Here is a 16,745-nt window from a genome sequence, read left to right as displayed (position 1 = left end):
TTTCAGGATTCTTAGGATACATTCCTAGGAGTGGAATCACTGGATCAAGAGGCAGCTCCATTTTTAATTTTTTGAGAAACCTCCATACTGTTTTCCATAGTGGCTGCACAGTCTGCATTCCCACCAGCAGTGCACTAGGGTTCCCCTTTCTCCACACCCTCACCAGCACATGTTGTTTGTCGATTTGTTGATGGAGCCATTCTGACAGGTGTGAAGTGACACCTCATTGTGGTTTTAATTGGCATCTCTCTGATGATTAGCCACGTTGAGCATTTTCTCCTGTGTCTCTTGGCCATCTGTATGTCCTCTTTGGAGAAGTGTGTATTCAAGTCCTTTGCCCATTTCTTAATTGGGTTGTTTGTCTTCCTCTTGTTGAGTAATATCAGTTCTTTGTACACTTTGGAAATTAGCCCCTTATCAGATACATCCTTGGCAAATATGTTTTCCCAGACTGTGGGGTTCCTTTGTATTTTAATAAAGATATATTTAAAAAAAACCAAAACCACCCCCAAAACGCAGGCTCCTTGTTCAAAAGTTAGGAATGTCAAGAAAGCTACAGCAGAGAGTTAACTTGGGAGTGGGCCAGGCAACAGTGTGGTCAGTTGCCCATGAAGCTGGCTCAGGGGAGGCGGTTTATCTGGGAGATAATTCAAGGAAGTAGGAGGTCCTGGGAAAGCCGGGCCGGCACCTGGTGTGCTAATAGGCTAATTTCGTCTGTTTCCTGCCTGGGTCTGGAATTAGGAGTGCTGGTCCCTTTTATTGGAGAATGGGGATAGGAACCAGGATCTGGGAGCCAGGTAAGATCACTTTTCCCTATAAATGGCGGATCTTTCTGGAGTTCCCTATTCAGGAACTATTTATAGCATCTAGTAGAATTTTTAATGTCTCAAAACCCCTCGTCACGCCAGGTCTAGTCCCAGTCCCAGTATCTTGTGTTCCAGCCATGACCAAGCCCGGCCCAGGACTGTCTCCATAGGAGATGCATCACTGCTCCTGCTGGAGCCCTCTGTCAGTCTCTCCTAAAGGTCTAGAGAGGGTAGGGGACCTCCTGGGCCCTGCAGTCAGGACCAGGGCCTGGCGTTGCCTGTTTCCTGGGGTTTGGCTTCAAGTGTCTCCAGTCACTTCTCTGTTGTGGGAACCAGGATGAAGGCGTTGGGGTTTCTGGGCCAGCCCTAGTGTGAGGCTACCTGTCCCTCGGTCCTCACAGACTAGTGTGTCCTGGATGCCCTGGACCTTAGGCCCCTGTCTTGGTCAGTTCAGGCTGCAACAAATACCACAGAACAGGTGGCTTAAACAACAGACATTTGTTGTCTCAGTCCTGGAGGCTGGATGACCAAGGTCTAGACGTCACAGGGCTGGTTGTTCCTGAGGCCTCTGTCCTTGGCATGTAGACACCTTTGTCTCCTGTGTCCTCACATGGCTGTCCCTCTGTGTGTCTGTGTCCTAATCTCCTCTCCTTATAGGGACACCAGTCTTGTTGGATTAGGGCCCACACTAGTGACCTCATTTTAACCCAATTACCTCTGGAAAGATCCTCTCTCTAAATACAGTCACTTTAGGGGTTAGGGCTTCAATGTGTGAATTTAGGGTCACAATTCATTCCGTAACAGACCCCATCCCCCTCCTCCCACCCATGTAATACCGACTTCTGGCTGAGGAACTCCCTGACTCTTGGGGGCCTAGCAGATGCGTGAATGCAGCACCAGGGGCCACTGCCAGAAGAGGGGCTGGTTGGCACTTCTGGGTGCCCACTGGGCTGGGGGCTCTCCATGTGAGGCCTGGCACCAGGGTGGGTTTGGAGAGCTGCCCTTTCTGGGCCTTTGGCGCCTGCCAGGTGTGGCTGAGGCTTCCATAACCTCTCCGTGGGGCCCAGAGGTGGTATGGTAGTCACCCGCATTCACACAGGGGAGCGTGGCTGGGAGGACCTGGCCAGTCCCCAGCCTTGGAAGGTCCTTGGGTTCTCCTGTCTGCTCCAGGGTGGTGGGGCCCCTCTTCCTCTGAGTTCCCTTGAGCCAGCAGCTGGGGATTTGAAGATCACCTCCTTGCCCTGGCCCCATGGTGACTGCTGAGGGGTGAGGTAGCCTCAGACACTGACCACCCTAAACGCTGTGTGGGGCACCTGTGCCTGGGAGGATGACAGATGGGGTACAGTCTGTGGGGTGTTGACATGCTGTCAAGGTGGCCACGTGATTGGTGGGCTTTTGCAGAGTGAAATGCCCACCTTGACTAAAGATCATTAAATGGGTGGGTGGAGGGGGAGAGAATAACCAAAGAATTTATATGCATATATGCACAACCCAAGGACATGGACAATGGTGGGGAGAGGGACTGGGGAGAGGGATGGGACGGAGTGGAATGGGTCACTGGGGAGAAAAAGGGACATCTGTAATATTTAAAATAAATAAATAAGATCATTAAGAACTTCAAGACAGCATTGACCTGAGCGTGGCCCTCTGAGTGCAGGGCCTTGTGCTGCTGACCAGGGACATGTTGGCCCTTTGTGGGGAGCCCCCAGTCTTGAGGGGCAGCAGTCACATCTGGGGAGAGCTGGGGCCTCAGCTGTCCTGCCTGCCTCACGGGGACACCCCCACACCTGCACACACTCACTGCCCCCACTCTCCTGCCTGACAGGCTGAGCTGACCTCTGCCCAGAGCCAGGTCAGTGCTGGGGCCTCACAGGGCCCTTCTTGTCCCTTGGATGCTCTGAGACTTGGGCTTTTACATGAATAAATGGAAGCCCAGAGGGTCACCTGGAGGGTCATGAAGGAGGTCACATGGATGGCCACCAGATGGCCATGGGCCAAGTTGGGAGTGGAGTCCCAGATGACCTGAGGTCATGGTCTGGTGAAGACTTTTCCCCACTGAGGGTCCCAGTCACAAGAGCTTCTTTCAGGAGTGCCTACCCTGGGCAGGGCAATCCCTCCACCTCCTCCAACATCATAGCCTCACAGGGATCCTGGTTCTTCCCCTCCCTGGACCGCTTGGTGTTTGCATAAGGCCCAGCCTGTGCCTCTCTCCTCGTCATAACTGATGGTTAATAAGCAGCCTGGTGGGGGGTATAAAGGCCCTGCCGGGCACTGGAGAGCCCCGTCCATCCTTCCCTCCTCCTGCTTTGTGAGAGCAGCGTCCCAATCAAGGATTAAGGCCCAGACCATGTCTCGCCTGGTGGAATGTGTCCCCAACTTCTCAGAGGGGAACAACCAGGAGGTGAGGAGCCAGTGGGGCAGACTAGGCAGAGCAAAGGGCTCAGGGCAAGGAACAAGGGGTCTGCTTGGTGTGGGGTTGGGACTGTCTTCTCTCAAAAGAGGCCACCTCCTATCAGCCACAGTGACATGCATGCCCTGTGAGTGTGGGAAACTTCGACGTGACCGACCCAGGGGGTGAAGAGGAGTGGTTAGGCAGGGGTTCTGACTCAGGTTTAGACAAATCACCTGACCTCTTGTGAAAATGGGGCTCCCAACCCGCAGGGCTGTTTTAGGGTCCCGGCCATGGTTCCTCTGTTTCCCCAGCTCCACAGCTTATCAGGTGAGCACTGCTGTTATCCTCACATCACCTATGAGGAAACTGAGGCACAGAGAGTTGGGGCAGGCTACCGCGGGCTACAGAGCAGTTTGGGCCCTGCGTACCTACTTCTAACCTACTTCTAACCTACTTCTGTCACCTCAGAAGGTTCTGGGTCTTCCATGATCCTCCCCCAATGCAGCTACTCCCACTGGAGGCCTCTTGGAGGGGCTGGAACCCTGACCCCCGTGACCTTGGCCTGTTCCTCTGCCCAGGTTCTGCTTCCTGCCTCAGTTTCTCCTAGAGGGTGCCACTCGTTGCCCCCTTCTTGGTGGCCGTAGCTGGCAGTGGGTCTCCCCAGGCTACTGCCCTTTGGGGAGTTCCCAAATGCTCAGTGCCAACTTGCTAGGTACACTTTTGGTTGGGTGGGGGACGGAAGAGATGCAGCCACCTCTGAAGTTGCTATTCCCGCTTCCAAGTGGGGAAACTGAGGCGTGGGCCGGGCTCTCCTCCCCCAGGTGATTGATGCCATCTCCCAAGCTGTGGTGCAGACCCCAGGCTGCGTGCTGCTGGATGTGGATGCTGGGCCCTCCACCAACCGCACCGTCTACACCTTCGTGGGGCGGCCCGAGGATGTGGTGGAGGGGGCCCTCAATGCTGCCCTGGCTGCCTTCCGGCTCATCGACATGAGCAAGCACAAAGGTGAGGGGCTGTTCTCGCCCACAGGGCATGGCACTGGGTGTGGGGGCTTCTCCTTGGAGGACTCCTACAGCCCTTGAGGGGTCTGCAGCCTATAGAACCCACTGTGCCAGGCGGAGGAGCATGGTAACGACTCCCGTCTGCATTTCGGGGGCCACTGGCAGTGAGGCCGGAGCACTCTGAGCAGGCCCTGGGTGAGGGTGGAGGGCAAGGTGAAGACATGGCCCTGCTTGGAAACAGACCTGTCAACAGCCTACAAAGCCAAACACGTCAGGTGGCAGGCAGGGTCAAAGGTCTGGCTGCTCGCAGCAGGGAGGCCAGGCCCAGAGGCAGGGAATTCACAAGTCACTCCAACTGGTGAGGAAATGGGGGCTCATCTCAGATTGAGAAGCTGACTGGGGAGAGGGGAGAAGTGCTGGGGAGAGGAAAGGGGTTTGCCGTCTTTGGAGGGGCTGCTGGCGGGCAGCAGGGTACTTGGCATGGACTCCCAGCTGCCGGGGGAGGGAGGGCTGGTTGGATAGTGCTGGCCAGTCCAGCCTGGCCAGGCCTCTCCGAGTGCACAGTTTCAAGAGTACAGACTCGAAGCTCTTTGGTGTTTTCTTTGTGGTTTTTAGGAGAGGGAGGGGTTTACACTATTAACCCAAAAATAAAAGGGCAAAGTCAGAGACAACAAGCATTTATTTGAGATCAAAGAATAGCTATTGGGGAAGCACTAGCTTCCAGGCAGAAGCCCAAATAGTGTCCAGATTAGAAGACAAAGGCCATGGGCATTTATGAGAAGGGGGAGGGGAACAATTCCACCAATAAAATGAAGACAGTCCAGTCCTATCGTGCAGATAACACGGTGACGCTGATTCTAAAGAATGTCTTTAATTTTCAGTGCTGTAGTCATAATATCTGCTTTTCTGTTATCCTTGCAAGCAGTTCTTTGGGACACAGTGTTGCTTTAGGCCCAGTCCAAAAGTTATTTTACCCTATTTTAACATTCTGAAGGTTTGAGGAATAAAATGCGCAAGACAGTTCCTCTGGGATGGCAGCTCAGGCTCCATTTTGAAGTGGCTCCGTTTATGTTATTTTTTACACAACACAGATGCCAAAATACTGGGGGCCTGCCTCTCCCAGGGTCCCTGTGGTTGGTGTGATTGGTTGGGTGTGTGGATGGTGGGTCAGATGGGAGCGTGAGAGGGGCAGGTTCCAAGGAGCCCACTGAGTCCCTGCCCATGCCCACAGCTGGGTCTCCTGGTCCTCAGCCCCCATTTCTCCGCAGGGGAGCACCCTCGGATGGGAGCCCTGGATGTGTGCCCCTTCATTCCGGTGAGGGGTGTCAGCATGGACGAGTGTGTGCTCTGTGCCCAGGCCTTTGGCCAGCGGCTGGCAGAGGAGCTGGGCGTGCCAGGTGAGTGCCCCCCACCCTGATCTCAGAGGCTCCCCCAGCCAACCCCTCCTCACTTTCAGTTCCCATCAGCATCACTCACCAGTTTCTGCTCCTGACTCCTTAAAAATGCAGATTATTAAAACAACAACAGCAAAAAACCCCCATAAAAATGTCTGCCACCAGCAAACTGACAGGCAAGAATATTCCTGTTTCTTCCATAAGGAGATAAATTCAGTGGAGGCCCCGGGCTCTCATGCATTGAGGCAGTAGGAGAGGAGCAGCCACTTTGTAATGTAATTTAGCAAGACGAGTGGACAGCCCTAAAAGTCCTGCCTCCTAATGGAATCGTTTCACTTTGGGAGATTAACCACATCAAGAGAATGATCTAGAACAAATAGGGACAAGTTGGAAGCAAAGTGCATGGTGGATAGGACATGTGAGCAAGGGGTGCACGTCCCGCCCCATGCAGATTTGAGGAGTTAGCACACACGTGTCATTGAGCGTGTGCAGGTGTCGGGAGTTTGTGGTGAATTTCCTTAATTTGTGGTCCTACTTATTGCACAATGAAAATACATTTTAGAAAGAAATGTGAACGTCCTCCCAGTAGCATGCCCTAACTCTCCTGGTCGGCTGATGGTTTTTTCAAGGCCATCTGTACAGGGGGAGCAGCAAGGGTGGGGGACTGCCCTGCCCCTGGGTGGGCAGAGGATCGGTCCTGGCCCATACTGAGTGTCCATCAGTGACCACCCACAAAGAAAGGATGCTCCTGTAGAGACGGGAGCTGAGGCTGGCAGGAGTGGCCTGCTTCGGTTCTCCGCTGGGATGGGGGTTCTGAACTGCCCACCTACCAGGGCCTGACCAGCTGGGCTCCCCTTGCAGTGTACCTCTATGGCGAGGCGGCGCGGACAGCCAGTCGCCGGACCCTGCCGGCCATCCGGGCCGGGGAGTATGAGGCCCTGCCTGAGAAGGTGTGTTCCCCCAATGGTGGGTGGGCCTGGGGTAAACCCTGTAGGGTATGTTCCCTCTTCCTTTGCCCTTCCCCAACCCCAGCAGGACACCCCTTCCATGGGGTACAACACCCCAAGGTGAATCTCCCTACAGCTCAAGCAGGTAGAGTGGGCACCTGACTTTGGCCCCAGCACCTTCGTCCCCAGCTGGGGGGCCACTGTCACAGGGGCGCGGAAGTTCCTCATCGCCTTCAACATCAACTTGCTCAGCACCAAGGAGCAGGCACACCGCATCGCCCTCAACCTCCGGGAGCAGGGTCGTGGGAAGGACCAGGTGAGAGGCAGCCAGGCTCGCCCGCCATCCCCATGGGCTGGGCATGTCCCATGGATCACCAGGGGCCCAGGGAGAGGGTCAGCGGTTGTGTGGCACCATGGTGTGGACCTGTTCACCAGCCCAGCCTCTGTGTCCATGCCATGTGGGAAGAGGCAGGGTGGGGTTCCAGTGTTTGAAATGGGGGAGCACTTGCTTTAAAGGACATTTTCCGTGGAAGCAGGCAGGGCTATGTCTATTGTTAAAATACTGCAGCATGTCTATACTTAAAGGAAGACAGCTGGCTCCTGAGCCCCAGTTACCCCAGATACTCCCAGGTACCCCCAGATACTCTCAGGTACCCTAACCACCTGGTCTGCCACAGCAGCTGTCACCTAGATTGAGCATCACTGCTGTGGAAAGTCTGAGTTGGACAGGGGCAGACACAGGAGCACCTGGTGAAGGAGGTGAAGGGCATCGCCCTGCCCACCTGTCAGCCCCTGGCCTGTAGAGATCCCAGGTCCCCAGCCCGAAGATGCCGTTGTGTAAGCACAACACAAAAGCAGGGGGAACCCCAAATCCTTTTTGCTCTGGCTCAAGGCAGAGGTCAGAGGTCCCTCCTCAGATGGGCTGAGTCACCCCAAGGATTGGGGGCTGAGAGCCGGCCTCTGGGGTAAGGGGTGCAATGGAAGGAAGGGACCAAACATAAGAGTTTGGAATTGGGTGGGGGTGGCCCCAGGCTAGTCCCTGGAACACAGTGTGGGTGGAGTGCTGGCCGAGACCCAGGGCCTAATCTGAGCCTGGTTCCTGTGGGGGTGGGCATCCTGGAGCCTGGCCCTATGAGGCCTCAGTTTCCCTGTGGTGGGCAGTCCTCTTCCTGCTGGCTCCGATGAGAGAGCAGGAGAGTGAGGAGGGGGGTCATGTGCACCCGGCCATCTGGGAACACCATACATCTGCAGGCCATGGTTGGCCAACACACCTGCTAACCCCTCACCTGCCTCGTCCAGGCCTCTGGGGAGGAAGGGGGTCCCCGGGCCCGCTGGGGGATGCAGGGGCAAGTGACTCTCAGCACCAGGAACCAGGAGAGGCTGGACAAGGCCTGGGCTGGGGAAGGCTTTTCCTTTGCAGCCAGGACGTCTGAAAAAGGTTCAGGGCATTGGCTGGTACCTGGATGAAAAGAACCTGGCTCAGGTATCCACAAACCTCCTGGACTTTGAGGTCACGGCACTGCATACGGTCTATGAGGAGACCTGCAGAGAAGCCCAGGTGAGCAGAGTGGTGCCCTGCCCCCAGCTGGGAGATCCTTTCAGTTGAGCAGGGTGGGTGCCCCCTTCTGGGTGCGGGATCCCTCCAAGAGAGCAGGGAGGTGTCCCCACCACCCTCCTTGGTGTTCTCAAGCCCAGCCCCTGGAGGCTAATGCTGCTCCACTTCTGCAGGAGCTGAGCCTCCCAGTGGTGGGCTCCCAGCTGGTGGGCCTGGTGCCCCTGCAAGCCCTCCTGGACGCCGCTGCCTTCTACTGCGAAAAGGAGAACCTCTTCATCCTGGAGGAGGAGCACCGGATCAGGCTGGTGGGTGGTGCCCCTGGGGGAGGGGGCTCGGGGGCCGGGGAGAAGGCTGTGGGCCCAGTGGGAGCCGAGAGTGAACTCCAGGTTCCCAGGAGCAGGTCAGGGTGCTGGAGGTGCCCACAGGAGGGCCTACAGCCCTGTCTATGGGGCCAGGACTCATTCCTCCTGTTTTATTGCCTGTGCTTAGAAGATGGGATCATACTATTTTCATTTTGGGGACAATATTGAGGTTTTCTTTATGACCTAAAATGTGTTCAGTCTTGTAAAAACTCTGGCGGGAGGACTGTCCTCCAACCTCTTTCTTCCCTCTGGTGTCTGTCCTGGAGTCACTCCCTTCCTTCCAGATGTGGGACTGAATCTCTGACACCTGGGTCCATAGATTTATATGGTTCCATTTGTTCTATGTGACACCTTTGCCTTGAGTTCCACTGACCTGGAATTCCTACCGTTTTGAGTATATTTCTTACATTGAGCAATGATTGGATCTCTCTGACAGTTTATGTTTGGTAGTTGTTATCTCTGAGAATTTGCCAATTTAGCAGATGTGCCTGGACTCATTTTTGTCCATTTTCAGGCATGTGGATGTGGGGTGTGGGTGTGGTTCCTTCTGGTTATTGTACATGGAAATTAGTTTATTTTTTAGGTATTCTGGTAATTACTGTTATAACTTAATATACTTACCTCTTTTATTGATTTTTTCAATTTTAAAATATATCCAAATTTTCAAATGTATTGATTTTTATCAGTGCATTGACTGCCTTCTATGAAAATGGGAAAATAAACACACAGTATTTACTCCCCCTTTTTCTTCTTTCTCTATTTCCTGACTTTTTAGAGTTATAGTATTTTTTAGGAGGGGTTCTTTCGGTGGTTAATTTTTTTCATTGTGGTAAAATACACAGAACATAAGATTTGCCATCATAAACATTTTTAGGTGTATAGTTCAGTAATATTAAATATACTCATGATGCTGTGCAGCCAATCACCACCGCTCAGGATGGGTTTTTCTGTATCTGCAAAACACTCATTGGGATTTTGATGATGTCATTGAACCTGTAGGTCGCTCTGGGTAGCAGTCCATCTTAACTATATCATGTCTTCCATCCATGCGTGTGAGATGTGTTTCTATTTATTTATGTCTTCTTTAAATTCTTTCAGCAGTGTTTTGTAGTTTTCATTGTATAAGTCTTTCACCCCTGGGCCCTGCTGGCTTGTTCTTTTAAGAGCACTTGTCACCTATTTTGTAGAAGCATCAGTCTATTTGGCCCAGAAAGAGCGGGGCCTCTGTCACTGGCATATGGCACCATAAAGTGTTTTGAATGTTTTTTGGTGGAAAGAATTCTAATCTTAAATGTTCCAACTTTATTTTGAGTTTAGGTAAAATACACTTTTCATTGCATAACAAGTCTTACATTTGGGCAAATCAGGCAGCTCCTGGGCTTTAAGAACTAGTTAGTTGTGGACACCTGAGGCAATAAAACCTTGTCCAGGGAGGCAGTGTTGTGGGCCCCTTTCAGCAACGAGCTCTTGCACGTGGTGTCATCTGAGGGACAAATGAGAAGGCCTGTGTGGTTTGGAATGAGGGCCACCTGCTGAGGCAGCTTCTCTCTCTGGGCCTCAGCTTCTCTGTGAGTAACACGGGTGGGTGGATGTGTGAGAAAGTCTGTATGGGCGAGGTGCTGCTCTGGGCTAGGTGCTTTCCCAGGTGGGCCCAGCTTGGACAGGGAGCCAGCAGTCAGCAGGGCTCCTAGTGGGTGAGAGTGTGGTTGGCTGCACCCCAGCCTCACTCCCCACACAAAGGCTGGATCAGGGTGGGAATGCTGCCAAGAGCTGAAGTGGGACTGACCCTTTGGTGGCCTTCCTTATGCATGGGGATGGGCTGAGGTGACTTGTCAGTCACCAGCCCCTTCTTTTCCAGGTGGTGAACAGGCTGGGCCTAGACTCCCTGTCCCCCTTCAATCCTAAGGAGCGGATCATCGAGTGAGAAGCCTCCCTTCCCCTAGTCCATCCCTTTGGCACCCTCCTGCTGTCCCAGCCTCAATCCTTCTGTTTGGTCACTTATTCATCAGCATATGCCAGGGTGCCTGTTCCAGGCTAGTATTGGGTGCTGGTTGGGGGGTGCAGTGAGGCCCCAACAAGGTCCTTCTCTGTCCTCAGGGGGCTCCAGGGTGGTCACAGCTCCTCCCAGGCTGTGGCTGCTCTGCAAACTGGGACTGTGCCCTCTTTCTCGTGTTGGTGAGGTTAGGGCAAAGGGGGACAAAGTGGAGTTAGGGACCATGGTCTGAGCCAGACCTTCCTTCTGAGCCAGTCTGTAGTTATGACCCAGGACCCCTGTCCCTGTCCCCACATGACCCAGGACTCCATCCCTGTCCCTTCTGAGTCCCACAGATACCTGGTCCCCGACAGCGAGCCTGAGCAGAGCTTGGTGGACAAATCCCTGCATGCCTTTGTCCGAGAGGTGGGCGCCCGCTCGGCCACCCCAGGGGGCGGCTCAGTGGCAGCAGCCAGTGCAGCCATGGTGAGCTCCAGTAGGAGGAAGGGACAGGGGTAGGGACAGGGGCGGTGCGGGTTGTAGACAAGGACGGGGTGATGACAGGGGGCCCAGTCCCTCAGCTTGCCCCTCCGCAGGGTGCCTCACTAGCCTGCATGGCAGGCCTGATGACTTACGGGCGGCGCCAGTTCGAGCACATGGATGCGACCATGCGGCGCCTGATCCCGCCCTTCCACGCGGCCTCAGCCAAGCTGACAGCGCTGGTGGATGCGGATGCCCAGGCCTTCAGGGCCTGCCTGGTGAGTGCCCAGAGGGTCCAGAATGGGGTCAGGGGATAGAGGGTTCCGCAGGAGAGAAAGCTGTGTGTTCTTGAACGTGTCCAGAAATTCTGCAGGAGGGCAGGGCCTGGGCATGGCCAGGCTCACAGCATAGGGGTGCACACAGCATAGGGGTGCACGAACAAGGGGTGGGGCCCAGAGACCTCACGGACCCCTTTGACTCCTGAGGGCACTGCCAGCCCTTCCTCTCCCATCCCTTAGTACCTGCTGTGGGGTCCCTGAGCCAGGTCACCTTCCTCTGCGGGGCCCCAACACTGAGGACTTTAAACTGTGAACCCAGCGGAAGTGCTATTCCCAAAGTAACGTCTGTGCTGTGTGGAAATGCCAACCTGGATGGTGACATGGGTGCTGCCACAAGGCTGCCCTGCCCTGCCCTGCCCAGCTCCCGTGTGGCCCAGACACGCTGCCCTCACCCTGAGTGTCTCTGCGCTTTGCTCCGGCAGGAAGCAATGAAGCTGCCTAGGAGCACACCTGAGGAGAAGGACAGGTGGGTGCAGTGTGGCTGTGTGGTGCGGGAGCACATCCAGGAGCCTTGAAAGGGCCTCATTTACAATTAATCTACCCTCTGAGCATATGTTTGTGATTAAAGAATCACCTTCCTGTTGTCCTCACCCTGGCCTGTCTGCTTGGAGCTGTCGGGGTGGGGTCCAGGGTAGGGTTCCTGGATGACCTGGACTTTGACCATTGGAACCCCCTTGGTTTCAGGAGAGCAGCCGCCCTGCAGAATGGGCTGAGACAGGCGGTGACTGTGCCCCTGGACCTGGCTGAGACGGTGGCCTCCCTGTGGCCGGCGCTGCAGGAGCTGGCCCTGTATGTGAACTTGGCCTGCCGGTCGGACTTGCAGGTACATGGTGGACCCCGGCCTCCTGCTGTTGGGGATGCGGCTATGTGGCGGGTGGTGGGTCACTGGGTGATCACAGCGATTCATGGGTGTTTACTGGGAGAGGCCTGGACATGATCACAACCCAGGTGGTCTTGGCCAGCCTCAGCCAGCAGGGCTGGTGTGTTCATCTCGTTTGAAGATGGAGACTTCAGGATCTTGTTCAAGGTTGCAGGGCAGACAAGCAGAAAATCACATGAGTCTCCAGAGCCCACCCACCCCTGACCCTCCTGGTGCCGTCTCCTCCTCCTTCCCTCTCGGGGCCTCTCCCCACTCCCTCCTCCTGGCCTCCTGGTTCTAGAAAACGCTGAAGACAGCTCACAGGTGTGCACACACCATGCGGTCCACAGCTCGCGTGTGGAAGGCTTGGGTCTGTGATTTCTGCAGCTTGAATTCAGACCCCACAGTGTAGAGGGTCTTTATAAGAGAGACACCTGTGTTCAGTGTCTGGTCTTGAGACTGCAGAGAAGTGTCCCCTCCTTCGCTGGGAAAGCTGCTGAGTATGAGTTGTCAAGAATGGGAGCTGCCTGGGCACAAAGGCTGTGGCTCCCACCAATTCTGGTTTCCTCTTGGGCCACGGCCCATGCTCCAGTATCCCCTTGTCCTTTGGGATTCTGTGAACATCTACCCTGTTGGGACTCGTTAAGAGCCCCACCTACAGGCAGCTCCTCTCAGGCCTGGGCATCAAGCAGTGTTTGGTGCTTGTGGTCAGGGAGCCGTGAGGCCAGTGAGATGTGGGCCTGGGCTGTTGAACAGGTCAGCTGAGGGTGAGCCTGTGCACACTGATGACACAGGGGCAGGAACCCCCAGGGAGGGCCATGCTCCTACCAAGTGACCGGCCACTGTGTTCTCTCCATTCTCAGTCACCTCCACACTGGGGTTTTGACCCAGGAGTGGGCCCAGCCTGCCCTGAAGCTGGTGTGCTAGGAGGCTGGGTCTTGCTCAGATAAGAGGGGCGTCGGTTTCTAAGCGCGAAGGTGGAGAGTCAGGCTGTGGTGTTACCTCTGTTCTCTGGGTGGACAAGGCCGGAGCCCACTCCCTGCTGTGGGACGAGGTTGGGCTCCTCAGACGGGCTGCCCAGCTGCCTCTGCGGGACCCTTGGCGATCAGTTTGCCATCATTTTTGATGAGGTGCAAGGGCTCAGAGGGGCAGGCACTTGCTGGGATCCCAGTTGCTGCTGCCCAACTCTCGGCCCCTTACTGAGAGTGGACGGGGGAGCCTGGCTGTCCCACAGCCCTGTCCCTGTGACCTTGCAGGTGGCGGCCAAGGCCCTGGAGACAGGCATGTTTGGTGCGTATTTCAACGTGCTCATCAACCTGAAGGACATCAGTGATGACAAGTTCAAGGACCAGGTGAGCAGCAGGCACTCAGGGCCGGGCCCCATGGAGGGGCCTACAGGTGGCCCTCAGGACCATGGTTTGTAGACTCAGGCTAGAGCCTCCGGCAGCAGGCCCTCAAGGGAAGTGTCTGTTCAGCGTCCTGCCGGTGGACGAGGCCTGACTGGAGGGCAGCTGTTGTCCTCTGGCTTCTGTGGGACAGGCGGCACTTCCTTTTCCCTTACCATGGGGTTCTGGCAGGATCTGGGCCAGTCCTGGCTGGGGACCAGAAAGCTGCAGGGATTGGAGCCCCTGCACCCTTGATTGAGCTGTGACCTGGCCACCCTGAGCCTGTCCACTGTGCCTACTTGCCCAGTGGGGCTGCCAGGGCTGGGCTACCCTAGACTGGCAGGCCAGACATTGGGCACCAGCAACACTGAGCCTCAAAGAACAGCTGCCCACCTATGAAATTATCTTAGTTTTAGTATTCAGGATACTTTCATTGTTATTGAGTAAAATTTACAGAATATATAATTTACTATTTTAAAATATAAATTTCAGGGCTTTAGTATACTTACAATGTTGTGTAATCACCACCTCTATCTTGCTCTGGAATATTCTTGTCACTCCAAAGAAAACCCCAACATCTCTTAACACCCCATTCCCCTGCCCCAGCCCCAGCTACCACTAAGCTGCACGATTTCTTTCTGTGATTTTGTGATAATTGTTAAAAAGTGATTTCACAGCTGAGAATGGGGGCCCTATGGCCTTTTCAGGGACCAGGCCCTGTCCCCATCTACCTGGTCCAGCCAGGCTGAGGTTGGTCATCCTCAGGGAAGTCGCTGTCCATCACATGGGTATTGAGTTAAAAGACTGACCACATGAACACTGCCCTTCTGGGCCTTGGGGACACAGCCCTACCCTTGGCAGTCATGGCTAAAGTGGGAAGATCAGGAAGGTGGGGGGCCTGGAGCCTGCCTGTCCCAAAATCTCAGGACAGACAGCTAGCCTCTACCATCTCCACCAGGAGGTCTCTGAGGAAGCCCAGGATGGCCCAATCATCTGCATGAACAGGCCAGGGAGCTTGGGCCAGAGGTGGCCCAGGGAGGTGGCAAGGAGGGCCTGGGCCGGCAGGGATGGGCAAAGTTGCAGGTTGCTGACCTAGCCTTTTGTCTGTCAGATCCACCAGCGCATCTCCAGCCTCCTGCAGGAAGCCAAGACCCAGGCCGCGCTGGTGCTGGACCGCCTGGAACAGCGGCAGGAGTGATGCCTGGGAGGGGAACTTACTGGACTCAGCACCCCCAGTGCCCCCTCTCCCTTTCTAGGAGGGCCCGGCTTGCCCAACAGGACAGGATGGGCTCTGGAGGTGGTCCTCATGAGGCCCAGATAGTGGGCACTGGGGGTGGAGCCTGAGGTTGGCAGTGCCACCCACTGTCACCTGTGGCCTCTAGTAAAGTCACATCACATCACTGCCTGTGTAGTATGTTTGGGGTTTGGGGGAAAGGGCTGAATTGAGTGGGAAGGGACTGAGCTGGGGAGATGGGAGGAAATGGGGGCAGCATCAGGGGGTATGCCGGCTTCAGAGTCCCACATGTGAGATGTGATAGGGCCTGAGCCCCGTCACTGGTCACTCAGAGCATCTGGGCCTTGGTGCAGAGTGCCCGACGAAGTGGCCTTGGGATTGTGCATGGGGCACAGCCCTCATGGAGTAGCAGGTCCCCTCCAGTTGCATCACTCCTGATGTGGGGAGTGGCAGGAAGGCATCTGCAGGCTGGGTCCCAGTGACATGCAAGGCAGGTGAGGGTTAGGAGAAGCAGATGTGTCAGAGTTCCTGGGGAGGTAACGGTGATGTGCCCAGTTTCCCATGTCCTGGCCATGAGGGGTGAAGCATTGGGCCCAGGGTCCCAGGAAAACAAGGTACCAGGTGCTGACTTCTCTCACATAGAGGCTTGGGGATGAGGCCAGGTGACTGGGGTCCTGGGAAGGCGGCTCCCCACCTCCAAGCCCACAGCCCATCTGTATTCTTCTGTGTCCCCTGCAGGGACTGGGCAGCCACACCCAGGGAGGGGATGTGGTAGAGAACCCCTGGGACTGGGGGCAACAAGACAAGACCCAGTCCCACCTAAGGGCTCAGATCCAGATGTCCCCTGGGCCAAGCTGATGATGGGGCCAGAAGGAGGGGTTGCAGAGTCCTAAATCGGGGTCTCCAGGAGGAGGACAGTTGGGCAGTGGGGCACTGTGGGATTCCTGGAGAAGAGAGGCCAGGGAAGGCGGCCATGCGGCCCCTCCAGCAGTGAGCGAGTAAGGGCCAGCTCTGCCTCGGGAGGACCGCACCCACCCGGCTTGCTGCACGGGGAGCTTGTGCTACGTAATTCAAAAAGCAGGGCTACATGAAGAGGTTCTGCGGAGAAGCCTTGCCCCGGTCCCTGCCAGGCCCCTTCCTAGCCTCTTCTGGAAATCATTGAGTTAGTTTGTCTCTATAATCTCTGTCACAAACACACATCATTACGTATTAGCTCTCTCTTCACCACGCAGAGAGCAGGCCATGTTTGACGCCTAGTTTCTACTTAACAAGACAGCCCGAATATCCTCATCAGCATTTGGAGAGATACCACTCACAATGTGTTTTATTCACTGATTCTTTCTCATGTTTTCTTAATGTTCTATTGTGAAATACAAGATACATTCAGAAAGGTACTCAAAACAATGACCAGCAGCTCAACAATTTGTCACAAAGCATGTCCAAGTGGCCATCTGCCTGTTACAGATCTTCCTGACCCCTGACCCCACAGCCCTGCTTTCCTGTAGACCTGTCCGGCACCAGCAAGCCCTGGACATGACATTCCAGTTCTCCTTGTTTGAATAAATGGGACCATGCCTGTGACCCACCTCCGCATCTGGCTGTTTCTCAGCCCTGCGGATGCAGGTCCCATCTGCTGGGTTTTGGGTGATCGGCTCCTTGCAAGAAGAAAGTGCTCTGTACACCAAGTACCTGGTTCTGGAACCACCAAAGTCCTGCACCCAACAGGAAGACCATTTATTACCCAGGAAGGAGGAAGGTTTTCTCTTTGTCCAGCAACAGCCCAGCCAGTGAGGGACCACCACACTCAGCCAATGCGAAGCTACCTCCAACTTGAACTCTCACCCTACTCCAGCGGACTTCTGCTCCTCACTGCCCCTCCCAATTCTTCCTTTTCCTCTACAAAGAAACCCTCCCCTCCTTTGTTCTCCGGATTTGCCTATGGGTTTATCACAGTTTGCATGTCCCAAGCTGCTATTCCCAAATAAACCCATTTTTGCTGGTAAAATGATTATTTTAAGGT

General features: G+C 55.1%; 1 protein-coding gene across 1 annotated transcript; it reads left to right on the top strand.

Moving 5' to 3' along the window:
- Nucleotides 1-3,079: 3,079 nt before the first annotated feature.
- FTCD (formimidoyltransferase cyclodeaminase) lies at nt 3,080-14,892 on the top strand. Its single transcript, XM_081138523.1, has 14 exons — nt 3,080-3,207; nt 4,020-4,203; nt 5,468-5,596; nt 6,455-6,543; nt 6,677-6,856; nt 7,961-8,098; nt 8,269-8,400; nt 10,316-10,377; nt 10,786-10,915; nt 11,026-11,187; nt 11,670-11,713; nt 11,932-12,070; nt 13,363-13,458; nt 14,603-14,892. The coding sequence occupies exons 1-14, from the start codon at nt 3,154-3,156 to the stop codon at nt 14,687-14,689; spliced, it is 1,626 nt and encodes a 541-aa protein (XP_080994649.1). The 5' UTR covers nt 3,080-3,153; the 3' UTR covers nt 14,690-14,892.
- The last annotated feature ends 1,853 nt before the right edge of the window (nt 14,893-16,745 follow it).

The sequence above is a fragment of the Miniopterus schreibersii genome (assembly GCF_964146895.1).
Source record: "Miniopterus schreibersii genome assembly, chromosome: 5".
In the NCBI taxonomy this organism is placed as follows: Eukaryota; Metazoa; Chordata; class Mammalia; order Chiroptera; family Miniopteridae; genus Miniopterus; species Miniopterus schreibersii.
This window is presented reverse-complemented; position numbering and strand designations above follow the sequence as displayed.